Consider the following 27,857-nt stretch of genomic DNA (forward strand, 5'->3'; position numbering starts at 1 on the left):
GGGAGCGCCGCCGCGCTTCCCAAGCGGCGCACTATCCAGTGCGCCACCGGGCCGGCCCATAGTGGTTTCCTTTTAATCCATGTTTTTGAGGATGGAATTTGGAAAACTGTGATAGTTTTAGGGGTCATTCTTTGAGTTTGTTGCATTTAGATATTAAAAAGGAAAAAATTTTTAAGTGATAGACGTTATTTTTATAGCAGTTTTAGGTTTACAGAAAAATTGAGCAGAAAGTACAGACGCTTCACGTACCCCCTATACATATACAGTTTCTCCTATTATTAACATATTAGTGTGGTACATTTATTACATTTATGAACCAAACTCGATAAAATTATAAATAAGTTTACATTAGGGTTCGCTTTGTGTTGCATAGTTCCATTGGTTTTGCCAAGTGCATAATGTGAAGTATTCACCATTATATTATCATACAGAATAGTTTCACTGTCCTAAAAATCTTCTGTGCCTTATCTATTCATCCGGTCCTCCTCCCTTGAAACCCTGATAGCCCTACCTCAACACTTATCATTTCTTTGTGTTGGGTGCAAAATCCTCTGTTCTAGCTTACTGAAGGTATACTGTAAATTGTTGTTAATTGTAGTTACACCACACTGCTTTAGAACACTAGATTTTATTCCTCCTATCTAGCTGTAATTTTGTATCCATTAACCAGCTTCTCAATATCCACCCTATCCTTACAGGCCTCTGGTAACCACCATTCTACTCTATTTCTATGCAATCAACTTTCTTAATTAGCTTCCACATATGAGTGAGAATGTGTGGTATTTCTCTTTCTGTTCCTGGTTTATGTAATGCTCTCTTAGCTCATCCATGTTGCTGTGAATGACAGGATTTCATTATTTTTTTATGGCTGAGTAGTCTTCTATTGTGTATAAATACCACATTTTCTTTATCCGTTCATCTGTTGTTGGACACTTAGGTTGATTCCCTATCTTGGCTATTGTGCTGCAATAAACATGGGAGTGCACATACTCTTTGATATGCTGAAAAAAGTAAGGTAGTAATTTAAGGTACTCTGTTTATGTAATTGGAGTCAGCACTTGGCAAAAAATAAAGTACTCTGTTTAATTGTATGGAAGCCTTTTTATAGCAACATAATTTTCTAAAATTTTAGAAAATACGTTGTTCTATTTTTTTTTTTTTTTTTTTTTTTTGTGAAAGATGACTGGTAAGGGGATCTTAACCCTTGACTTGGTGTTGTCAGCACCACACTCTCTCTCCCAAGTGAGCCACGGGCCAGCCCTCACTGTTCTATTTTGTGTGTTTAAAGTATAATCACTCTTTCCAATATTCATCAGAAATTATGGTCTCATTAACTTAGTAAAAAGGGATTGTAAAAATTATTGTGTATATTTCCTTTTATATGTGGGATTTTTCCTAACTCAATTACTCTCTTAACTGGAGTCAGATTTTTCATAGTGAATCCATTTTCTTACTTACTCCCAAATTCTAAATGGAATATTTGGGGAAGCTCTTATTATGACTTGACATTCAAAGTAGTGCACCTTTTAAAATACTACTATAGTGAAGGGTAGAGTTATTTGTTATACTGATTTTTTGCAAATGGATGCGTCAGAGTTTCTTAGAAAAGGAATAAATGAGTACGTTGTAGCATTTAATTCTTTTTGACCATAGGCCCAAGAGGATGCTGAAAAACTTCGGTCTGTTGTGATGCCCATGGAGAAGGAAATTGCAGCTTTGAAAGATAAACTGACAGAGGCTGAAGACAAGATTAAAGAGCTGGAGGCCTCAAAGGTTGTGAAACATAATCTATTTGCTTGAAACCCAAGATTCTGCCCTAATGCCGTAACAAAATTAGAATCAGTAAGGGGGAAAAACTATAATTTAGATTATGCATCTTAAGAACCTTTCTTTAAAATTCAAAAAATTGCTTTGAGATGATTTTGCCCTTATGGATACTTTAAATAATCACAATAATGATGTTTTATCACAAGTGGCTACTTTGTCACACAGTTAATGTTCATTTTCTTATCAAAATGAGACCTGATCTCATTCTTTTTCTTATCAAGGAAAATAAACTGTTCAAAGGTGACTTTGTTTTCTGATGCCAGCCTCACATTCGATACCTTAGAGATGATGTAGCTACAGTATGGCTGAATTTTGTTGGCCATAAGGACACAGCAGAGCAAATGCAAAGGGAATGTTGAAAAGTTTAATAATTAAAAGAAAGTAGGAGAGAAAGAATGAAACAATGAAAAAAGGTAAACAAAAGGACTAAATAGGAATGTAGAAATAATGGGAATGTATTACTAATTCTAATAACTGTAAACTAATTCTCACCTACTGAAAGAGATTATCAAATTGGACTTAAAAAATCTAACTTTATGAGTGGACTTCAAAAAGTTTGTGGAAAAATGGAATTAAAAGATAAAAATAAAAAATATATATAAATTTTATTTCTCAACATAATCTCCATCATGTTCAAGACACTTTTGTGAGTGATGATGTCAGCCATGTAGTCCATCCTTAAAGAACTGAGGGTCCTGGAAAATTGACCATGTCAATGTAGTCTTTTTTACACTATTAACTGAATAAAAATGTGTGCCCTTTACAGATTTTTTAAGATTAGGAAACTAAATCAGAAGGGGCCAAATCAGGACTGTAAAGTGGATGCCTGCTGGATGATGATTTCCCATGGCAACTCTTGCACAATTGTACTTGTTTGATGAGAGGAATGAGCAGGAGCATTGTCCTTGTGGAGAAGGATTCTGTGGTGAAGTTTTCCTGGGTGTTTTTCTGCTAAAGCTTTGGCTGACTTTCTCAAAACACTCTCTCTTTTTTTTTTTTTTTCCTTTTTGTCTTTTTTACTGACCGGTAACGGGATCACAACCCTCGGTGTCGCGCCTGTACCGGGACCGGCAACGGGATCGCAACCCTTGGTGTTGTGCCCGCACCACGCTCAGCCAGTGAGTGGGAACCAGTCTCCACATGGGATCTGAACCCTTGGCGGGAGCGCCATCACGCTCCCAAGCGGCGCACTCTCCAGTGCGCCACCGGGCCGGCCCTCAAAACACTCTCTTAATGAGCAGATGTTATTGTTCTTTGGCTCTCCAGAAAGTCAACAAACAGAATCCCTTGAGCATCCCCCAAAACTGTTGCCATGACCTTTGCTCTTGACTGGTCTGTCTTTGCTTTGACTGGAGCACTTCCACCTCTTGGTAGCCATGGCTTTGATTGTGCTTTGTCTTCAAGATCGTACTAATAAAGCCCTGTTTCATCTCCTGTTACAATTCGTCAAAAAAATCCTTCAGGATCTTGATCCCACTTGTTTAAAATATCCATTGAAAGTTCTGCTTGTCTGCAGGTGATCTGGATGCAGCAGTTTTGGCACCCCTTGAGCAGAAAGTTTGCTTGACTGCAGTTTTTCAGTTAGAATTGTGTGAGCTGAACTGGTTGAGATATCTGTGGTGTTGGCTGTTGTTTCTGCTGATAATTGTTGGTCTTCTTCAACTAGGGCACGGACAAGTTTGATTTTTTTTCCTTGCAAATTGATGTGGATGGCCTGCTGCTGTAGGCTTCATATTCAGCATAGTCTAATTCATTCTTAAAATGAGTTCTCCCTTTGTAAACTGCTGATTTCCGTGGGGAATTATCCACATAATCCTTGTGTAAAACATCAGTGATTTCACCATTCTTCCACCCAAGCCTCACCATAAATTTGATGTTTGTTCTTGCTTCAATTTTAGCAGAATTCATGTTGTTTGATTGATGATGAAGGGGTTCTTTTTTTTCTTTCTTTCTTTCCTTTTTTTTTTTGGGGGGGGCAGCTGGCTGGTATGGGGACTCTTTTCAAACTGATGTTTTATCCTTCTTAATGCCTTAAACTAGATACTATTCAGACATGTTATAGCAAGTCAGTATGAGTTCATTTTAGTGCAGAAAACTTTTGAAATTCATGCGTAGTTTTTTTATAATATGCATTTTCCATGAACTTCTTGAGGACCCCTCATATACTGCTTATAAGAGATTCACCTAAAGTAAAACCACAAGGTAAGATTGAAAATAAAGGGAAAAAGATACACCATGTAAATTCTAACTAAAAGGAAGCTGATATAGCAAGTGTAATATCAAACAATTGTATAAGGGAAAAAAGAACTAATAGAGATAAAGAGGGACCCTTTCTAATAAACAGTTCATCAATAAGATATAACAATGATGGTCTGTCTGTGTTGCTTATAACAAAATACTTGGAACTGGGTAATTTATGAAGAAAATGAAATTTTTGCTTACAGTTTCTGAGGCTGGGAAATCCAAAGTCCAAGGAACACATTTGGTGGTGGTGACAATGACCCATGGGTCTCACATTGCAAGATGGTGGAAGCAGAGAGAAAGACAGACCCTCCTCTTCTTTTAAAGCCCTCAGAACCACACCCCTGACCACCATTTTTTTTTTTTTTTTTTTTGAGACCTGCCGCACTGCGCTCAGCCAGTGAGAACTGTGAGCGCACCGGTCATCCCTATATAGGGTCCGAACCTGCAGCGGGAGTGCTGCTGTGCTCCTAGCGCCGCACTCTCCCGAGTGCGCCACGGGCTCGGCCCCTGACCACCATTTTTAATCCATTCACTACTGCATGGTCCTACAATCCAACCACCTTTTCAAGGCTCCACCTTTCAATTACCATAATAGGATTTCCCACCCTCTTAACAGTCACAGTGGAGGCTAAGTTTCTTATACATAAAACTTGGGGGACACAATTCAGGCTTCAGTGAGTTTTGGGGTGACACAATTTAATCCAATACACCTGGAAATATATGAACTAAAAAAATGACAATTACAAGGAGAAATTGACGTTTTCAATTATAGTAGGAGATTTAAATTGACTTAACGAGCGTAAGCAGAGAAAAATATTAGGTCTATTGGAGTTTTGAACAATCAGGTTAATTAATTAATTAATTCATTAATTTTGGCACTGGGCAGCCCAGGGAACCAACCCCTTGACCTTGTAGGTCAATAATTTGGATCTAATAGATACAAAGAACTCTGATCCCAAGAAATAGATGGTATTTTATATAGTAGTAAAGCATAGTAGTTAAGAGCTCAGCATTTAGTAGCCTGGGTGACCTCGAGCTAATTACTTAATCTTACTTTGGTTTTCTCAACTGTAAAATGAGGATGGTAAGGCTACCTGCCTCATAGGGCTATTATAAAGATTATATAAGTTAATACATATAAATACTTAGCATAGTATGTGGGACAAAGTGTTATTATTTTTAGATACATTATATTTTTCATAATAAGGTCACAAAGGAAATGTCAACAAATTTTGAAGAATTGATGTTATACAGACCCAATTCTCTGACCACAGGTTATCCAATTATTTACAATAAAATGATGATTAAAATAAAATGTGTAGAAATAGAAAAAGATAACTCATGGATAAAGTAATTACAAAATGTAATGATGTGAATATTTAACTCCAAAATCTAAAAAAAAGTACAAACATTTCAGTACAAACTGAAAACAAAAGTAAGGAAGTAATACAAATAAAAGCAGAAATCAGTGAAATAGAAAAGAAAAAGAGCAGTAGAGAGTATCAACATAATGAAAAATATGGAAAAAAAAAACAGTAGAAAAATCTCTAATAAGACCAGGAAGAAGGAGAAAAAAAATTCCAGTCATTAGAAATGAACCAAGGGACATAACTACAAATTAGTAGAGATTTAAAAATGATAAATACTATTAATAGTGTCACACCAATAAATTTGAAAATAGATGAAGAGAAAGTTTTTATTAAAAAATAATTAGAATTGTCCCTGAGCTTAGTGTCACACCAATAAATTTGAAAATAGATGAAGAGAAAGTTTTTATTAAAAAATAATTAGCCAGAATTGTCCCTGTTTTTTTTTTTGCCCACTGACACCTTGATTTCACCTCGAGCTTTCTTAGGAAAGCTAAAGTAGTCAGTAATTATTACAGGAAGTGAATCTAGAGTCAGAATCTTTCTTTCTCCTGTCTTGTTTCCTGAAAAGACATTAGACTCAGTTGGGTTTGTGGGCAAGTTTTTCCAAGCCCTCTGTAAAGAGATAATCCTTATATTTTACAAACTGTCAGAGAATAGAAAAAGAGAAAAAGCTCTCCAAGTCTTTTTATGAAACTAGTAGATCTTTATTGCAAATCAACAAACACATAGAAAGGTAGTATAAGAAAAGAAAATCGGGCTGTCTGGTTAGCTCAGTTGGTTAGAGCACAGCTTTTAAACCCTAAGGTCAAGGGTTCGGATTCCTGTACTGGCTAGTGCAAAAAAAAAAAAGAAAGAAAAAATCAAAGATGTGTCTCACTTAGGAATACAGAAACAAAAATGTTCAACATCATAGCTAAAGAAAACCAAAACAAAGCTGAAAAGAAAACACATCATGACCAAGTAGGGTATATTCCCAGGAATTTAAGGATGGTAAATGACCAGAAAATCTATTATTGTGATGTGCCACATAAAAAGATTGTAGGATAAGAGCAATATATTCATTTTGGATTCAGAAAAGCATTTGATAAATTTAAATACTCATTAACTTAATAAAGGGGTATTTATTTATTTATTGGAAGTAGGCCTTTATGGGGATCCAAACCCCTGACCTTGGTAAATACCATGCTCTAACCAATGGAGCTAATGGGCCAGCCAAGGGCTGTTTATTAAACCTTTAGAAAACATAATTAATGATGAATGTTTAGCAGCCATATCTACCATTAATGATGGGAATATTGGGTGGAGACCTGTGCTCAGTAATTCTGTTTTGGTTGTTTTTGTGATCCTGGACGGTACAGAAAGACAAGATTTAAAAAATGAGACCTAAGAACTTGAAAGGAAGCCTTGAAACCGATTTGGTTGTCTACGTAGAAAAGCTAGAGAATGTACAACAGATTATTAGACCTAATAAGAGTTCAACAAGTTGAAATTTGTTTCAATAAGATCAACATACAAAAATAATAGTTTTTCTATACTTCAGAAATATCCAATTGAAGAATGTAATGGGGAAGAAAGATCCCATTGATAATAGCAAAAACATTCCATAAGTTACCCAAGAACAGATGAGGGTACTTCAGAAAGTTCGTGGAAGATTAGTTTTACTGCCAATTCTACTTTTTCACCAACTTTTTGAAGTACCCTTGTATCTAAACAAAAATGGGCAAGATCTTTATATAATACATTATAAGTGAAGACCTGAATACATGTATGTGTGTTCCTGAATGAAAAGACAGAGCATTATAAAGCAGGTAGTAATCCTGAAATCAATCTATAAATTTGGAATTCCACTCAAAATTCTATAGAGTTTAGTAAGGAACTTAATAATTAGATCCTAGAATTCATGCAGAGAAACAAAGGATCAGAAATATACCTAGTGAATTTTTGAAGAAGACAATGTGGGGATAATAAGACTTATAGTAAATCTACAATAATTAAGATAGTTTGTTATTGGTTTAAAGATAAACAAATGGACCAATGAAATAGAATAGAGAGCCCAGAAGTAGACCCATATGTATGTGGAAATTTGATATATGACAAGTGGCATTACAAATCAGTGAGGAAAGAATGGGTTGGTAAAAAACTTTGCTTTTCAACAAATTGAAATTGGATTTCTACCTTGTACTTTAAAGTAGACCCATATGTATGTGGAAATTTGATATATGACAAGTGGCATTACAAATCAGTGAGGCAAGAATGGGTTGGTAAAAAACTTTGCTTTTCAACAAATTGAAATTGGATTTCTACCTTGTACTTTTCAAAAATTAATTTCAGTGAATTTAAAACCTAAGAATCAAAAGTAAAGAGAATATGATGTTGGGGGTACAAAAGAAATTTCTTACGATGAAAATATTGACTATGAAAATAAATTTGGCAAATTTGTCTACATTAGAATATAAACTTCCTTGTTAAAAGATACTACAAAAAGTTGGAGAGAGAAGCTGCAGACTGAGAAGATATCTATATTTCATATACCTGACAAAAAATTAATATCCCAAATTAATAAAAATTGCCAGGTTCATAAGTGACAAATAGCTCAATAGAAAAACAGGTAAAGTACGTGAATGAGCCATTCACAAAAGAGGAACCAGAGTAGTCAAGGAATGTAAAAGGATATTCAACCATACAAGAAATCAGGAAAATGCAAATGAAAGTGGGGTACCATTTTATCCCAACCAGGTTGTCTGACAGAACAAATTTGTTGCATTCATGCATTATTGGGTTATGTTAAACTCCTCTCAGTTTCAGCTGCTGTCATCAAATTGGACCCCCAGTTAACTCTTGGGGTTCTTGGGAAGCAACCTTGTTGCTTCCCTCTACTTTCTCCTGCATAGATGCTGATACCGTATAAGATTTTCTTGATAGGTAGCTTTCAGTAGTTTGTCCCCACCCTCTCTTGGACCTGGGTTTTTGTAGGTGTTCATGTGTTTTTGGTTTGAGTAGTTACTGGGTGTAGAATTTAAGGAAATTCGAATACTGTGCCATCATCTTCCTGGAGTTCTGCTTAATAGCTTTTGAATGTTAGAAATTCATTAACTATTAATTGAATCAAATGTTTATCCTAAGAAGTAATAGCTGGTAGAATTAGTGGTTATATGCCCCATTTAATATCTGCCATGTTGACACTCTGTTACCAGCAGCTGAATTCTCACCCTCTCCAGATGTTAGGGAAAGTGCCTCACAATAGTCAGCACTTTGCCATGCTTGGTTAGTATCTTATGGTGGCTGACAACCTCCAGTGAAGCATCAAATGGCAGCCTAAATAAGTATCTTAGTCTCTGAATAGTATTGTATATAATGGTCTAGGAGTAAAGGTAACTGAAAACAGAAAGGCCAGCTATTTTAAGTTTGAAGAACTAGGAAGATAAAATGACCTTGAACGTGAAATTAGACATAACCATTTGAAAAAGTTGAAAGTTAACTAAATGGTTAGAATTTAGGATGGACAATTTTATAAGATAGGGTAAAACAAGTGACTTTGTAATCCTAGGTTTGCTGTGGTAGGATTACATTTATTTTGGTTTTAGCTTTTAAATATTAGGCTGTATTGTTAATATTCTGAATATTACAGTTAATTGTTTAACAGAAATAAAGCATTTTTTAAAAAGATGCGAGTTTTAAAAAGTATTCTGTACTTGCCTTCAAGTTTGTGTCTCTACAGTGTGAAACCAGTTATTTTTCCCATCAGGACTTCCTCTTTTTTAACTTCCATGAATATATGTGTCTGTGAAAATGTCTTCTTTTTATAAATTTAAGACGTTTGGATTACAAAGGCAAACTTACAAGAGTATGGTACCACTTTTATTCTTAGCAATCAATTACTGTTTGAAAAAACAAAACATACCTGGTGTCATTGTGTATGGGATAAAACAGGCACATGCTTATGTTGCTCCGGGAAGGCAAAGTGGAACTACCTTTTTAAAAACCAAGGTACAAAACTTATGTGCAATTTCAGTTGTGTATTTACTCTGGTGATGTGGCTATGGATAACATCTACTATTAATTGTGGTATTTTCCCAATTTTCTATAGTAAGTATGTATTTGTTTTATAATTTAAAATTTCAAGTGTTAGTTTTTTGTAGATAGAAATTTGTAAGAGTAAATGTAAATTTTTTCAGGGCATAGCCAGAACTCATCATTATACCTATGATAGAAAAACTGATGTACATTTCAGTGTAATAGAACTGCATCTTTTTTCAGGTTAAAGAACTGAATCATTATCTAGAAGCTGAGAAATCTTGTAGGACTGATCTAGAGATGTACGTAGCTGTTTTAAATACTCAGAAATCTGTTCTACAGGAAGATGCTGAGAAACTGCGGAAAGAGTTGCATGAAGGTAAATATATGTTCTGTATATTTTTATTTCTGTCCCTGAGAATGCTATGTAAGTAAAATTGATGTTGACTAATAACAATAACAAATCCTAACACACTAAGGCAACATGTTAGTGATTCAATTTAAGCTTTTTTTAAATTAAAAAAAGTTTTTAAAAAAAGATGACCAGTAAGGGGATCTTAACCCTTGGCTTGGTGTTGTCAGCACAATGTTCTCCCAAGTGAGCCACAGGTCAGCCTTTAAAAAGTTTTTTAAATTTAAGCTTTGTTGTCAATTTGAATGTCAAAAAAAGTTTTTAAAAAAAGATGACCAGTAAGGGGATCTTAACCCTTGGCTTGGTGTTGTCCGCACAATGTTCTCCCAAGTGAGCCACAGGTCAGCCTTTAAAAAGTTTTTTAAATTTAAGCTTTGTTGTCAATTTGAATGTCCTCATGAAAAGCTGAAGTTGTGAGGACTACAAAGATACTTGGGTTATTAATGGCTTCTCTTTCCTCCATGACCTCAGTTATAACTTCACAAGGCATGAGCTCTGGGCAGGAAGATAAGAAGACTGGGAATTTCTACTGAAACTGCTTTTGTCCCCACACCTATTTTGATGGAGGTGGATTAGCAAAAGTGAGAATGGGACAGAGAGGTCAGACAGTGTATTCTGGAGGCCTAAGTAACATTTGTCCCTGTTTTAAGGGACAATTTTGGTTTTCCTAGTCTGGTAGCAGAGTATTATACAAATTGACTCTGTTTTCCAGGAATAGAGGAATAGGACTGATCCTTTCTCCATTAAAATGAAAGCATACTTTTATCTTTGATTTTTCCAGGGATTTCAGAGTCCAGAGTGCTAACCTTTATACCATGGAATACTACTCCAGTGATTTCTGCATACCTGGAGTTCTTAACTTGTTTGTGTCATAGGTTCCTTTGGCAGTCTTATGAAGCTCTTTGAGAATAATTTTTTTTAATACATAAGATTATAAAAGAAACCAATTATATTAGTTATCAAAATATAAAACCTTCAACCCTAAAAACCTTCAGACTTATATAGTAATAAATATGCTATTTTATTAATATATTAAATAACAAGGTCTAGCAGCAGGTTTAATAACTTTTGTAATTTTGAAGTAGTGATGACCATAAATGACATATTACCTTATCTGCAACTTTTGTAATAAAATACAACAATATCTGATTTCCCTTGGTGACCAAGTTATAGGTATTGTTTTGCCACTGTGGTTTATTGCCTACATTTTATAATCAAAGAAAATGATAAATTTTAGTTAGAGAATAGTGAAAATAAAGATCTAACTTTTTTTCCTCATTCAAATATATAGACCCTTGTAATCTTATATTTGTTGTAGGTTATACTAGCAACATATTTTTACATGCAGGATTGGGACTGTGGTCATAGAATACTACAGTGAATACTTTTAAGTATATCAAGTGCTGTGGTTTATAGCTATAAACAATTTAGGTTAGCATATGAGTTAGTTTTTTCCTCCCAAATACTCTAATGGAAAGCTGAAATGATATAAGCCTACAGAATTATTTCATAAAATGTTATAAAAATAACCCAAACTTTGAGTGGGTCTTTGGCCTTCAGGAAACAGTTTTCAAATGTGATGTCACAGTCAAGAAGACACCCATACTCTAAAAGGGTGTCCTAAAGAAATAGAATTTCTGTTTAAACTATGTGCCCTAGCTCTTTCAGAAATAGTGTAAGTCATTGAGACTATCAGACCTTCTCAATATACCTGGAAAAGTATCTGAGAAAGTTAATTAAAATGAAGAGGAGGAGGGAGTAATTTCTATACTGAAACACTCACACCAAAAAATAGTCTTTAAATGAAACGAAGACATAAAATTGAGCAGCTGTGTAACTAACAGCCTAAATTGGGGGAATTAGATATGTAACCAAATTAGTACAATTGCGTATTATAGATACTGTGCTTGGAATTGTGTCAGGATGCAGCAGTGCCACTGATGAAGAATGATCGATTATTTTTGTCCCAGGATCAGATAGGCTTCTTAAAAGAAGTTGTTCTTATGTGGAGTTTTGAAAGATGGGTAGGTACTTGTTGGGTAGTCGGAGGAGCATGGCATCCAGGGCCATTTGCATGTAGCTAGGTAAGACAGTGTACAAAAAGCACAATTAGGATGCACAGGCAGGGGGCAAAATGTGAGGCTGGAGTGGTAGACCTGGGCCAGATCATGGAGGCCTTGTGTTAATTAAGGATTGTGGACTTTACATATGGAGAGTAAGAATCCTCTGAAGGGTTTTTTTTTCCCCATTAAATAACAGCTCTATTGAGATATAATTCACATGCCGTGAAATTCACCCCTTTAAAGTGGATAATTCAGTAGTTTTTAATTTATTCACAAAATTGTGCATCATCACCACTATCTAATTTAGAACATTTATTACCTCAAAAAGAAATCCTGTACCCATTTTCAGTTACTTCCTATCTGTCCTCCCTCCAGCCCCCTGGCAACCACTGATCCACTTTCTGTTTCAATAGATATAACTATTCTGGACTTTTATATGAATGGGATTTTACAATATGTGCCTTTTTATGTCTGACTTTTCTGAACAGTTTTAAACTGGAGAGTGACAGTATCAATTTTGCATTTTAACAAGTTGAATTTAATGGCAATGTGAAGAATATCATAGAAAAGGCAAGCCTGAAGGCAGGAAGAATAAAAAAACTACTGTTGTAGCTGTCCAAGACATAAGAGCTGATCTAAGGCAGAAGCCAGAGGATAGATGTGTCCCTCTGCAGAGGAAACAGAATAGGTCTTTGTCATAGGTGAATGTGTTGGGGTGAGGAGAAATCAGAAGTATGAGTCATCTCTCAGGTTTCTGTATTGGGTGGCTGGATACATGGGTGGGTAGATGATGCTACCTGTTCTTTTTTCGGTAGAAGATGCCTGGGCTGATGAGTGTCAACAATACACGCAAATATTCTTTGACTTATCCTGAGAGGTCAAAACTAAATGGGCCCCGGAAGGATACCTAGTTGATAGATAATCAGAATGTATTAAACACAATTTGGCCTTCAGAGTAATGTTTCCCAAAGTGTATTCCCTAGAACACTTATTTGAGTTGTACTGTGAAAAAGGGTTATGTGTGTTTATAAATAAATTAGGGAAATGCTGTATTATATATAAGCTTCCAGGAAACAGACATAATTAAGACCCTGAGCTCAAAGTCGTACAGTAAAGAAATTTTAAAAAATTTATTTAACCCAGGGTTTCTAAAACTTACTGATCACAGAAATCTTTTTTCATATGTTCCTAGGAGCACACTTGGGAGAATCTGCTTTAGAGAGATGGTGTGGGGATAGCTGCCATGTTCAACTATAGGTTGCCTCTTGGTGCCGGTCAAGGGCAGAATCCCAGACAGACTGGACTATTGGCCAGACCTGGTCTAGTAGCCTTGTGCTAAAGAAATTGCCTATCATTAAAATTCAGTGTTTTTGATTGGGGGGTTTCTAAACAGTTTGCCATCTCTTGGAGCAAGAGCGACAACAACACAACCAGTTAAAACATACGTGGCAAAAGGCCAATGACCAGTTTCTGGAGTCTCAGCGTTTGCTGATGAGAGACATGCAGCGAATGGAGATTGTGCTAACTTCAGAACAGCTCCGGCAAGTTGAAGAATTGAAGAAGAAAGATCAGGTGAATAGCAGTTGTGTAGGACTTGTTTGCTTTGTTAATAAGCTCCCCCCTTCCGCGCACATGTGATTGCATTACCTTATGTATGTTAGAGATTGACTGAAGCTGAAACAAAGTGCCACTTTAGAAAATATAATAGCTGCATTTGAGGGGTTTTGTTTTTTAACTTTAGATATGGCCTTTTCTGGGGGAAAAATGATTTAGAAATGATCCTCTTCAGAGACTACAGGATGCAACAGTGCATATTTTTTTATTTTTGTAAAAGATGACTGGTAAGGGGATCTTAACCCTTGACTTGGTGTTGTCAGCACCACGCTCACCAAAGTGAGCAAACCGGCCATCCCTATATAGGGATCCGAACCCGTGGCCTTGGTGTTAGCAGCACCACACTCTCCCGAGTGAGCCACGGGCGAGCCCCAACAGTGCATATTTCTGAGAAAATCTTTCTCTACAGTTCTGTCCATTTTTCCTAGGGCTTCTGAGTTTTATCTGTCCAGGTCAAATCTTTGGTGACATTGCTCTAAAAGCCTTATCAGAACGTGACAAAATGTGCATGGAGAGAATGAGTGATAGGAAAAGGCAGGTGTCCAGAGTGCTGCATACCCAAGATCCTATTTTCTCCTTATCTTTTAATTTAATTTAATTTAATTTTTTGGCAGCTGGCCAGTAAGGGGATCTGACTTCTTGACCTTGGTGTCACCAGCACCACTCTCAAGTGAGCTAACGGGCCAGACTTCTCCTTATCTTTTTAAAAAATTATTTAAATTACATGAGTAATACACAAATACATTCTCATGTTAAAGTAAATACAAAGTGTGGGCCGGCCCATTCGGTGCGGGCGCAACACCGAGGGTTGCGATCCCGTTGCCGGTCCCCGGTGCGGTCGCGACACCGAGGGTTGCGATCCCGTTACCGGTCAGTAAAAAAGACAAAAAGGAAAAAAAAAAAGCAAATACAAAGTGATCATGAGGGTTGCGATCCCGTTACCGGTCAGTAAAAAAGACAAAAAGGAAAAAAAAAAAAGCAAATACAAAGTGATCATTGAAAATCCCCCTTGACATCTCCCACACCTCCCCTTTCCAGAAGTAACTATACTTTTATCAGTTTAGTAGAGAGTCTTCCAGACCAGTTTTGTGTATTTCCAGGCATATATTTAGGGTGGTTTTTTTTCTCCCATACAACTGATATCATACTATAAGTTTTTATTCCATAACTTATTGTTCCCATAAACATTATCCTGGATGTATTTTCACATCATTCTATCTCATTCTTGTTAACTGGTAGCATGATTGTACCAAAATTGATTTAGCCGTTGTCCTTGTAGTGGGCATTTAAATGGTCCTCCTCCCCCTCCTTTTTTTGTCCTCTCATATAGTGTTGCAGCTAATATCTTTTGCCATGTTGTGTATGTGTGCAAATATTTCTCTAGGATAGCTACATAAAAGTGTTCATTGCTTTTCCAGGTATTTTAGGAAATATTTCAGATTGCCTTATGTGATTTAGGTTAGATTTAGTTTTTCAGAACTTTCTTCTTTTCAAAATTTCTTTTTCTGTTTCTTAATTCTGACTCATTGATATTGTGTGTAGACACAGTCAACATAACAATGTAGATTCTGAAGTACGGATTTTATCATGCTTCCTCTGCTGCCCATTAAAACAGTCTAAACTTCACTATGATGGTTATTTAAGGCCTTTATTAACATTTATTGAGCTCTTACTATGTGTTAGCATTGTGCTAAGGTTTTACATATAAAGCTTTATCTCAAAACAAAAAACAAAACAAAACTCTCCATATGTGGTAGGGGCTATAGAATTATCCCTATGTTACAGATTAGGAAACAGGCTGAGAGAGGTAATGGCAGAACTGAGGGATAAGCCAGTCTCTGATTCCAGATTGTAAGCATTTAATCATCCCTCTCTTCTCCATGTTCTTCACCTCTCATGAACCTGCCCACGTTTCAGTCACGTTAGATTACTCAGTATCCCCCACAGCCTGCTCTTCCACACCTCCATTGTTTGGATGTGCCTCCTTTCTCCCTGGAACCCTTGCCTGTCTCCTCTCATGCAACTGCCAACTCATCTAACTGATCGTTCAATATCCAGCTGAAGTGTTACCTCCTCTGGGCCCCCTTTGCTGGCTCCTGAGATGAAATCAGTCATTTTTTTCCTTCTATAGAGCCTTGTACCTATTTGTGTTGTAATTGTCCATCCTCACTAGACTGTTTTGTGGGCATTGAAGGTTATTTTATTCATCTTTGTTGAATGAATTATCATATCAGCTTTCATCATTCCTTTTGTATTTCTTATAAATTTGTACGTGTTTCTAATGAATGTAGTGTCATAACAACTTTTTCCTATTTTTTTCCTGCAACACTCAGAAGGAATCTTCAATGTAAATTTTCTTCTCTTGGATCATTTGGAGAGGGTGGTTTGCTTTCTTTTGTTTTGCCTTACTTTCACACAGTATACTTTTCTTGGAAGCTGCTTCCTGATTTTTTCTTTAAATCAGGGTTCTTACTTTGTGCTTATGATATTAAAAGATTTTGTCATGATCAGAGGCCATTAGATGTGATTACAAAACATATAAGCTTAAGTATCCAGTTTTCTCTTATCATAAAGCTCTCCTCTTTCTTATTTGTTCTGAGTGGTTAAAGAACTACATGATTAAGTACAGATTACCTGGGTAATATATGTTTTTTCCTAACTTTTAGGAGGATGATGAACAACAAAGACTTAATAAGAGAAAGGATCACAAAAAAACAGATGTCGAGGAAGAAGTGAAAATACCAGTAGTGTGTGCTTTAACTCAAGAAGAATCTTTAGCCCAGTTATCAAATGAAGAGGTAAAATGAATTGATAATTAAAATTATTGTATGCACAGTGTCACAGAGTTTTCAGCTTACTTGTACATCAGTCAGTTACAGTGTTCATATGGGAGTACATAGCTACTAGCTGAAAATTCGATAAAATGACAATATTTATTTTGTTATTTTTACAGCATTATAGACATCATTACTTGAAACATGTTGCAGTTTCATCCACTGTCTGAAATAATTAGATCTTTTTTCCAGTACTTATAAAATTGAGTACATTAGAAGTCTTTAAATAGGGTCTGCAAAATCTTTTTTGAAGTGAATAATAAATGTTGCTAATACTTTGAGCTTTTTGTTTAAAAGAGATTATCTAAAGTGTTGAAACACTTAACTCTGTATAGCATATATGTGAGTATTAATCAGGATTAGGTCTTAAGTCCTGGGAACAGTGGGTGAGGTTTGGCAGATTGCCATGAGGCAGGGTAGACCATTTTAGGCAACGGGAATGGGTATAGTAGAGAGACTGGGAGGTGGCAGGTGTGAGGTGGTGTTCCTGTGGCCTCATCACCTCTCACCCACAGTGTAGCAAGGGCCTCCTCAATGAGTTTCCTGTCTTCAGCCTGTCCCCCTTCATTGCACCCTCAGCATTACTGTCACATTCATTTTTTTAATGCAGCTTGCGTTTGGGCCACTCCCCTTCTCAAAAACCACCACTGACTTCCATTACCTACATAATAAAGTACAAATTCCTCATTCAGACAATTGAGGCCCTTCATAAAGTGTATTCTGCTTTAGCCATATTGGTTGTCATCTTGTGCTACGCTCTTCACCTAGTTTGTTGGTTCCTTCAGCTGGAACGCTTTTCTCCTGTTTTTCTGAATACTGAAATCCTTCTACTCATCATTCAGAGCTCAAGCTGATATTTTGTCTGTAATGAAGGAAATGCTTCTCTTATTGCCTTTAGGATAAAAACTAAGGTCCCTAGCTTGGGATACAGGCCTTCTAGTCTCACCCACTGCTGTCCACTTTAGCCAGACCTATCTACTTAATTTCCATGCATATATGCCTTGTTTACACTGTTAAATTGGATAAGAGTCTTTTCTTCACTTTCAAAAGTATTATGTTTCAATTTACTTTGCAGATTTACTCTGAGCCATGAATAATCTACTTCCTGCTGTCTTATATTTCCTTATTTATGGATTATTTGACATTTAAAAAAAACTGTAAAAAAATATCTTGGTGGACACTGAAAAGTATGATGTGGTTGTTTTTGTACATTCTTTGTTTTGGAACATACACTAAGGTCCACTTGGCCTAATTCTGCTGTGCATTTTTGTAATAGTTAGACTCCCAGGAGGATTGCTCAATTTTTGGAAACAGCCACATATTACATGGTTTTTGCATCATGTAGTCATCTGTCCAGGAATGTCTGAAGAGCAGGAAAACAGGAAAGGGAGATTTGTTGTGATTTACAATGAAGTATTTTTTTTATTTTTGATTCTGTTTTAATAGATCTATATGATATATTCTGTATAACATTATTTCCCAACATTTGAAGTGCCTTTTTAGACTTTTATTTATTTATTTTGATTTACAATGAAGTATTTTTTTTATTTTTGATTCTGTTTTAATAGATCTATATGATATATTGTGTATAACATTATTTCCCAACATTTGAAGTGCCTTTTTAGACTTTTATTTATTTATTTTATTTTATTTTTTTATAAAGATGACCGGTAAGGGGATCTTAACCCTTGACTTGGTGTTGTCAGCGCCATGCTCACCCAGTGAACTAACCGGCCATCCCTATATGGGATCCGAACCCGTGGCCTTGGTGTTATCAGCACCACACTCTCCCGAGTGAGCCACGGGCCAACCCGCCTTTTTAGACTTTTAGATCTGATATTTTGCAGTTTGAATGTTGAGAATAATTGTTTTGTGTTGAGAATCATGACAATTTACTTAGTTCTTGGTTTAAAGTTAATATGGAATGCTTTGGAGACTTAGGTTTGTTGCCAAAGACATTTAAAATTTTTAAGACCTCATATCTTCTTTATCATGATGCTTAGAATGTGCTTTTCTCACTACAAGAGTAATATATGTTCATTATGGAAAATTTTGTGGGGTTTTTTTGTTTTTAAAGATGACTGGTAAGGGGATCTTAACCCTTGAGTTGGTGTTGTCAGCACCATGCTGTCCCAAGTGAACTATGGAAAATTTTGTGGGGTTTTTTTGTTTTTAAAGATGACTGGTAAGGGGATCTTAACCCTTTACCTGGTGTTGTCAGCACCATGCTGTCCCAAGTGAGCTAACCGGCCATCCCTATATAGGATCCGAACCCGTGGCCTTGGTGTTATCAGCACCACACTCTCTCCCAAGTGAGCCAGGGGCCGGCCTGAAAATTTTAACGTTTAGAAGAAGTCATAGAAAATGAAAATAACTGGTAGATAATCCTACACTCAGAGATAACCACCACTAACATTATAGTATGTATCTTTCTGTTTTCTTTTCCAAAGATGACATATATGTGTTTCTATTTCCACTTTTTAAATATAACCTAGATTGTAACTACGTAGTGTTTTATGTACATTTCTCTCCAAAAATGATATTAAATGGCTGACAGAATTTTAGCATGTAAATGTACCATAATTTCTTTAGCTGGTTCCCTACTAATTGACTTTTGCCCAGGTTTTAATTGATAAAGGTCATTGATGACATGGGAGGTCAATGCCATTGGAAGAAAAATTTAATGTCACCATTCCCCTAGAAATGAGATTCACAACGCATCAGGCAGGGCCACATGGGGAAGCACCAGAGCTGGTCAGGAGGCAGAAGCAAGAGTGAGGGGAAAGCATGGGCCACAGCCATTATTGGGCTTTACACGGGAAAAGCTAAGGCAGGGCAGGGCAAACAGTCTAGGATTGGCTAGTTTGAATAATTCTGCCAGGTTTGGGGACATAGGGACTGTCTTTAATTATTTTGTACCTGGTCTTTGGGTTGGTTTAGGGTAGGGGAAATTGGCTTGGTGTGTGACAATTTGATAAAGGAGGTGGTTGGGGATACGGGCTTGGGATTGGTTGGTTTGCATATGAAAGTCATGTTCACAGGTGGGTGAGTTGTCTGTTATCTCTAAGAATTAGATAACCCAGAGGCATAGTTTCTCCTCCTCCAGTAAGGCCCCCAAGAAATATAGAAAATAAAACACATGATTTACACACTGGTAATCCAGTTGGTTCCATTTTTTTCTACTCTAAAACTTTTGTTATTGTAAGTACTTCCATAATGCTATTATATATAATTTTTTCTTAGACAAAAATCATTATGGATGTATCTGATTATTTTCTTAGGAAAAGAATTGCTGAATTCAAGGGCATAAACATTTTCAAGGTATTAGGACATACTGTTAAATTATGTTCCAGAAACACTATAACAGTTTTTTTGGTTTTGGTGACTGGCTGGTATGGGGATCTGAACCCTTGACCTTGGTGTTACAAGGCTGTGCTCTAACCAGCTGAGCTAACCGGCCAGCTCTAGAAACACCATAACAGTTCATGCTTCCCCTAGAAGTATATGTTCTGTACACTGTTGTCTTTATGGTAGTCTGGTGTTTTTAAAATGGTCCTCACAACTTTTATGCCCATATCCTCTTCCCTTTTCCATGTCACAGCAGCATTGTATGTGATAGTAGTAGGTGTTAGGTTCTTTTGTAAGCTAAGAAAATGGTTTCTTATTCCAGTTTTTATTAGGATACTTAGTTGGAACCATTGCCATAGTTTGCTTAATATATACTAGATATGTGTTTTCAGCCATCTGAATTTCAGATGAGTAAAAATCTTTAAAAGGAAAGAAATGGATGAATTAATGTAAAAGTTGTCATCTTTTTATTATAACAAGTAAAAATATTTTTAGAACATTAGAAAGGGGTTGGCTGGTTAGCTCAGTTGGTTAGAGAGCAGCCCTGTAACACCAAGGTCAAGGGTTTGGATCCCCATACCAGCTAGCTGCCCCCAAAAAACATTAAAAAGACTATTCCACAGTTTCCTCATATTTGTAAAAGAAAGGTCACTTAACAACAAAAAATAGAAAGGATATCATCTGAAGAAAAAGGATAATCCTTTAAATTGAATAAATTTACTTTTTTATTTTTATTTTTTTTTTGGTGGCTGGCCGATATGGGAGTCCAAGTCCTTAACCTTCGTGTTACAACACTGAGCTCTAACCAGCTGAGCTAATGGGCTAGCCCTAAATTGAATAAATTTAGTATCAAGAAAAACTTTGTTACATTTTCCTTGTTTTTCTTATTTTCCCACTAACTATGCAGCTGCATCACGCAATTGCACTCGTCTGCTTTTTGCCTTTGGGAATGTTCTATATTGCCTTTTTAAAAAAATTGAGATGAGGGCCGGCCCATGGCTCACTTGGGAGAGTGTGGTGCTGATAACACCAAGGCCACGGGTTCGGATCCCTATATAGGGATGGCCCGTGGCTCACTCGGGAGAGCTTGGTGCTGACACCACCAAGGGTTAAGATCCCCTTACTGGTCATCTTTAGAAAAAAAAAAAAGTGAGATGAAATTCATGAAATTCATATAACATAAAAGTAACTATTTAAAGAGTACAATTTTGTACTGCCCAGCTGAAAAAGAAAAAGAAAAAAAAAATGTATGATTCGGTGGCATTTAGCATATACACAATTTGTAACTGTCACATCTGTCTAGTTTGAAAACATTTTTATCACTCCCAAAGAAGACCCCATAACCATTAAAGGGTCTCTTTTTTTGAGGGGTGGGAGGGGTGGCTGGCTTGTATGTGAATCTGAACCCTTGACCTTGGTGTTAAAGAGTCACACTTCATTCTCCACTCCCCCCAAGCATCTGGCAGCCATTAATCTGCTTTATGTCTCTATGGATTTACCTGTTCTTGACATTCTTGTAGATGGAATCATATAATATGTGACTTTTTGTGTTTGGCTTCTTTCACTTAGTGTACCACATTTAACATGTTGATCACACACCTTGCTTGAAACTTGGTTTCTAGAATACCACATTCTCCTCAATTAACATGTTGTTTACACCTTTCCTGAAACTTGGTTTCCAGAATACCACATTCTCCACATTTCCCTTCTGCTACTCTGGCTTTTCCTTCTTCTGCCCGTCCCCCAGAGGTTGGTGTTTCTCAGGGTTCTGCCTGTGTCCCTCTTATCCTAGGTGTTCTGATTTGTGTGCTGTAGCTTTTATTATCATTATACAGTGGTTACTCCCAAGTCCCTATCTAATGATTTCTATGTCCTTCTATTGGGTAGACATCTTCACTTGGACATTCAAAAGGCACCTTCACTTGGCTATTCAAAACGCACCTTGTGCTCAACATACCCAACACTGAAATGCAAGTGACCGTCCCTTACTACTCATGTGTGGGCTAAATTCCTCTTCTTGAGCTCCCAGAGCATTCAGTACATAGCTCTAGCCTATCATTTTATTAAATACAGTATTGTAATAACCTGCTTGCCTGTTTGTCTTTTTCATGAAACTGTTCACATCTTGAGGTCAGAGATTGTATATTGCTCACAGTTGTATCCCGAGTGCCTGATTTATTGGAGACATTCAATAAATGTTTGTTCAGTGATTATATGAAGGTAGCATTATCGTGTGTAACATGTGGAAAAATACATTTAATATATGGTAGTTTTTCTCTTTGGAGACACAGAGAATTATCTAACTTGGCAATATATACTTTCACATTTCAGGAGCATTTAGACAGCACCCATGGTTCGGTCCATTCCTTAGATGCAGACTTACTGTTGCCATCTGGAGATCCATTCAGTAAATCGGACAGTGACATGTTTAAAGACGGACTCAGGAGAGCACAGTCTACAGACAGCTTGGGAACCTCAGGCTCATTGCAATCCAAAGCTTTAGGCTATAACTACAAAGCAAAATCTGCTGGAAACCTGGACGAGTCAGATTTTGGACCACTGGTAGGAGCAGACTCGGTGTCTGAGAACTTTGATACTGCATCCCTTGGGTCACTGCAGATGCCAAGTGGGTTTATGTTAACCAAAGATCAGGAAAGAGCAATCAAGGCAATGACACCAGAACAGGAAGAGACGGCATCCCTCCTCTCCAGTGTTACCCAGGGTGTGGAGAGTGCTTACGTGTCCCCCAGTGGTTACCGCTTAGTTAGTGAGACAGAATGGAATCTCCTGCAGAAAGAGGTGAGTTATCTTTCTGACTTTTTTCCATGTGCTGACTCTGAGGGATGCTGGGTGGCTCTGGGATTTATTGTTCATTCAATAGATAGTCCATGGAGTTAGTGCAGGCACATGTTCTCAGCAAGCGGATGTTAACCCATGTTGTCTGACTCTTGTCATACTCTGCTTTGGCTATTCCAGTTGATTGTGACAGAGAAGGGAATTAACTAGCTAATCTCATTGAGTGTGGACTTCTCCACCTGAAGTCACAGCTATGAAGTTGGAGCAACCTGCCTGACTAGCATTGCTAAGTTTAAGTTAGAATAACCTGAATCTGTTTTACTTTAACATTTCCTATTTTTTGGCAGCTGGCCAGCACAGGGATCGAACCCTGGACCTTGGTGTTATCATGCACCATGGTCTAACGAATTCAGCTAACTGACCAGCCCCGCTTTGCAGTTTTCTGTAATCTCAATGTATTCCAGTATTTATGCTCTTTGATCTTGTCCTTTAGCTCTAAAGTGCAAACTAGTCAACTGTTGATTCTGAGAGTGGGTTTAAGGGGGGGATGGAAAATATGGGAGAGAAAAGAAGGCAACCTTTAATGAAGTTAATTTGCCTCCTCATAGTATTTGTAAACTCAGAAATAAGATTATAGCTGGCTGGTTAGCTCAGTTGGTTAGGCTTATAACACCAAGGTCATGAGTTCAGATCCCAGCTGCAAAAAAAAAAAAAAAAAAAAGATTAGGAGATAAAAACTTAAGTATGTATTTGCATAATGCTTTACAGATTACAAAGCCCTTTCACATACCTCATCTTTTTGTGCTTCACTATCATAATGAAGCAATCAGGGCATGATTGTTCCCAATTTACAGATGAGAAACTGGCTCAGAAAGATCAAGTGAGTCACTCAAGTGTTCCCTTCCACTCAGTAGCAAAACCTGGGTTAGAATCCAGGTTTTCTGACATGTAGTGCTCTCCTTTACTCAGGATACTTCTCTTTAAAGGAGCTATTGACCCGTAAGTGGAACAGATTATTAAATATGAAAGAAACTATTCTCCTTGGTCTCATGCAAAAAATATGTGAGAAGGTGCTTCTTAATAGTTTCGTAACTATTTTGTAACTGGAGCTGGTGAAAGGTGAATTGGCACTGTTTTTTTGTGTATTTTTCTTCCCATTGGTTGGATAGTATTGATTTAAATTGCGAATGCCACATTGTAGTACCTTTTGCTAGCTTTGTGTTTTTCTCAAATGTGGTGTTTTGTGTCCCTTAGCCTCTTGGTGGTGATAAGTTGTATTCCTTGTTTTTCTATCATACTTATCCTGGGGATTATGACTTTTTAAAATCTGACTCTGTATTTTAACTTGTTGCCATAAGTCCCTAAAAAATTTCTTACTCCATGTTCTACTTTGAATAAGATCAGTAAGACTATGCACTCATTCCTCAAGTATGTGACGTAGAATTATTTTGTTCTGCCTGATAAGAGGTAATTTTGGTGCCCTTCAGGTGCATAATGCGGGAAATAAACTTGGTAGACGTTGTGATATGTGTTCCAATTATGAAAAACAGTTACAAGGAATTCAGATTCAGGAAGCTGAAACAAGAGACCAGGTGAGTTTCTTTTGGATATGCCAAATTGGTGAGCTGTTGTAGTTTTCATTGGAGGTGCCGAATTAATTGCTCCCCCCCATTTGCATTATGGAGCATATCCATCTTGTTAAATTATGAAATAATCTGGTACATACAATGGAAGTTACATTTCCAGTGGGAGCTCATTAGGACTCTGCTTTTGTGTATGTGTGCTTCATTGACTTGGCAGAACTGCACAGATCAGCTCAGCTCTCACAGAAGCACTGCCATCTCCTCTCCCACCCTGTCCCTCCCACTCAAGGCCTAAAAATGATGTTGTCATGATCTTACACGCATAGGAAGTACTTTATGATATGGAGATTTAGGGAGAAAGGATTTTGACTATTGCCTCTAATAGAATAAAAGTTTAACGGAATGTCATAATTAATCAGTATTTGGAATCTTCATTGCTTATTGTCTGCTCCTCATAAATTTGTTGAATTGATTAAGGTTCATTTGTAGGGTCACAGAAATTAAGCTTTGGTAGATTTGGTATGCTGAGACTGACAAGTCTTAACTACCTTTCCAAATACAGCATTTAATAATGGGTACCTTGAGAACATTTAGAAAATAAAGTAGAATTTCATGAATAGGCTTGTGAAAGCATATGTAAAGACCGTTTTTTCTTATATTTCCAAATTGTTCTTTGCTTATGAAGATTGTTCTCTCAGTCTTTGAAAGAACTTTAAGCAGATTAGAATGATGACTTAATATTTTCAAATATCATTGGCATTGAGTTCCTACAGGTATGCTCTTTTCATAGATGGTTCAAAAGTAAAATCTTAAGGCTATTTGCAAAACTAATGTATTTGACTTCTGATAGTGTGGCATGAGGATGGGCTACCTTGGATTCCATAGATATGTCAGTAGACATTTACTGATGCTTCATCTGTGCCTGGCATTTTTCTGGGTCCTTGGGATTCAGATGTAGCTAGAACACAGTTTCTGCCCATAAGGAGCTTTCAGTGTTGACACCCAAGCCATCAATTTAATATAGTTTGTTACTGCAGATACACACAGAACTAGAGGAGGAACATCTAGCTTAACTGTGGGCTCAGGAAAGGTCACACTTGAGCTGTTTGTTTTAGAGCCTGGTAAAAATTAGGAAAAGAAATGGGGAAAGGGGAAAGGGTGTTCAAAGAAAGGAACAGAGTTATGAAAGAAAATGATGTGTTCTGGGAAGTTATGAGTAGTTTGTATGGCTGGGCATAAAGGGTGTGTGTTAAAAAGTAACAGGAGAGGAAGCTACAAAGGCAGGCCATGATGAGATCATTGAGGGAGGATGGTGATTGTGAAGGGGTTTAAATTTTACACTGAAGACTTTGGGAGGCACTTAGGGATTTTAGTAGGGAACTTGTGTGATTTCATTTTTGTCAAAATTATAGTGTTCGTGTGGATTATAAATTGGAGGCAGAGCATAGACTAGCGTTAGGGAGGCCAGCGCCATAGCCCAGAGGACCCAGGAGGAGAAGCAGATATTTTCAAATAAGATAATGTATGTGAAAAATGATTTGTTAACTGTAAAGCACAGTACTGTTGTCTCTTGAGGTCATTTATCTCAGAATTGATAAATCTTGTGATGTTTCTAAGAAAAAAAGATTAGAGATTAAAAAGAATTCTGGAGTTAGGGATTTTTTAAAATTTATAAAAGAATTCTGGTTCTTTCTTCCAATTGACTTATAAAATTACATAGGTGAAAAAACTGCAGGTGATGCTAAGGCAAGCTAATGACCAGTTAGAGAAGACAATGAAAGATAAACAGGAGCTGGAAGACTTCATAAAGCAGAGCACTGAAGATTCAAGTCACCAGGTAAATGAGGGTTTTTATAATGTGACCTGGTTGGGGGGGCGGGTGACTGGGTTATTAAAAAAACAAATTCAAAAATGTAGTCATGTTTCTTTTGCCCTGAAGATTTGGCAGTTTTATTTCCTCTCAGATAACAAGGCCTCTTACAGATCTTTCTGTGGTGTCTTACAGATTTTTTTGAAATTGGTTAATGAATGTCAGGAGGCTCTGCTTCTCCTTTCCCCTTTTATTTTTATTAATTAGGTTTTTCTGCTGCACAAGAAACTTGTTGACAAGAACGATACCAATTATTTTTAACATTTTAAGAGTACAGCTTACATAGAAAAACCCAAACATACCCAGATATACCAAACATACCGGAACTAACATCCGTGTAACCACCATTGAGATCAGGCAACAGAACTTTAGCCAGTACTACAGAAGTTCTCACTTTTCCTTCCACTAACAGATTCCTCCTTAGAAGTAAACCTCTGTCCTCACTTCTAACACCATTAGATTAGTATTGTCTGTTTTTTAATTAAAAAAAAAAATGGAGTTATACACCGTGTATTCTTTTGTTTCTGTCTTTCTCTGTTCAACAGTGTGAGATTCCTATTCGTGATAACATGTAGTTGTTTGTCTGCTTTTGCTGTTGTGTGGTTGTACCACTGTATGGACATACCACAGTTGATCCATTCAAATGTTCAAGGACGTTTTAGTTATTTTCAGTTCTGGGATATTATGAATAATGTTACTTTGAGATTTCTGTGTGGGGCCAAGTGGACATGTTTGTGCTAGATAGATATATATAGGAGTAGAATGCGTGGGGCAAAACTTTCAAAATATATGTTCAAATTTAATAGATTATAATGCCAAACAGTTTTGGGAAGTGGCTGTACAGTTTATACTCCCACCAGCAATGTATGAGAAGAATTCCTGTGGGTTCAAGCTCTTCAGAAACTTAATTTTGTTAGTTATTTTAATTTTAGCCATTTTGGTGGGTGTGTAATGGTATTTCATTGTTGCTTAGTTAGCATTTCTCTGATGACTGTTGAAGTTATTTAGCATTTTTCATATTTATTGGCCATCGGGATATTTTGTGTGTCTATGTGAGATTCCTGTCTTAGCTCATTCTTCTCTTGGATTGTCTGCTTTGTTTTACTTTTTTTGATTATTTGTTTTTCTTATTGATTTGTTAGGTGTTCTTTATATAATCTTGTTAGAGCCTTGTATTAGTCTGTTTTTTTTTGTGTTGCTGTAACAGAAATACATGAGACTGGGTAATTTATAAAGAACAGAGGTTTATTTGGCTTACGATTCTGAGACAGCTGCATCTGGCATGTGCCTCAGGATGCTTCTACTCATGGGAGTTCCCAAGTTCTGTTTTGCCTTCTGTGAGTGGTAGTTATAATGCCAATTCCATTTAAAAAGACACTGCTGTGTTGTTTTGGGTCTGTCCCTGTATTTGTATTTGAGTGTGGGACTTGTGCTGGTTCATATATGGAATTAGGGGATAATTTTTCTATCTCTCTCCTCTCTAAGATTACCCCTGTGTTATCTGGTTCATAGACATCTTGTTCCTGGCCCTGTGGCCAAAAAGTTTTATCTCCTGAACTGCTGAAACTGTTGTAGCTTCACAACTGGGGCTGCCCTCAAATCCATGCTGGTGAGAAAGAAGGAAAAAAAGAACAAATAAACAGGAAACTCACTCCTATATGAATCGCTTCTTTTGGTTCTGATTTCCCTCTGTAGTCTGTCTGCTTTTGCTTATTTTTCAGTCTTCAGGTTGTTTTTTGCATTTTGTCCAGAGTTTTTAGTTGTAATCAGTGCAGAGAGGCCCTAGGGGCTTAATCCTTGTTGGACCCCACCAGAAGTCTCCAGGTAGAGAATTCTCAGCATGTATGTTATTTTCTTTCAGCACTTTGTGGTTACTATTCCA

General features: G+C 36.8%; 1 protein-coding gene across 1 annotated transcript in view; it reads left to right on the top strand.

Annotated features, from left to right (window-relative positions):
* RABEP1 (rabaptin, RAB GTPase binding effector protein 1) overlaps positions 1-27,857 on the top strand; it is an 82,672-nt gene that overhangs the window by 37,898 nt on the left and 16,917 nt on the right. Inside the window, exons 4-10 of the mRNA XM_008573447.1 lie at positions 1,654-1,773; positions 9,699-9,834; positions 13,324-13,502; positions 16,211-16,342; positions 22,058-22,525; positions 24,010-24,114; positions 25,826-25,942. Of these exons, the coding sequence (XP_008571669.1) occupies positions 1,654-1,773; positions 9,699-9,834; positions 13,324-13,502; positions 16,211-16,342; positions 22,058-22,525; positions 24,010-24,114; positions 25,826-25,942 (1,257 nt within the window). The remainder of the gene's footprint in view (positions 1-1,653; positions 1,774-9,698; positions 9,835-13,323; positions 13,503-16,210; positions 16,343-22,057; positions 22,526-24,009; positions 24,115-25,825; positions 25,943-27,857) is intronic.

Source organism: Galeopterus variegatus, unplaced genomic scaffold, assembly GCF_000696425.1.
Source record: "Galeopterus variegatus unplaced genomic scaffold, G_variegatus-3.0.2 Scaffold923, whole genome shotgun sequence".
Lineage (NCBI taxonomy): Eukaryota > Metazoa > Chordata > Mammalia > Dermoptera > Cynocephalidae > Galeopterus > Galeopterus variegatus.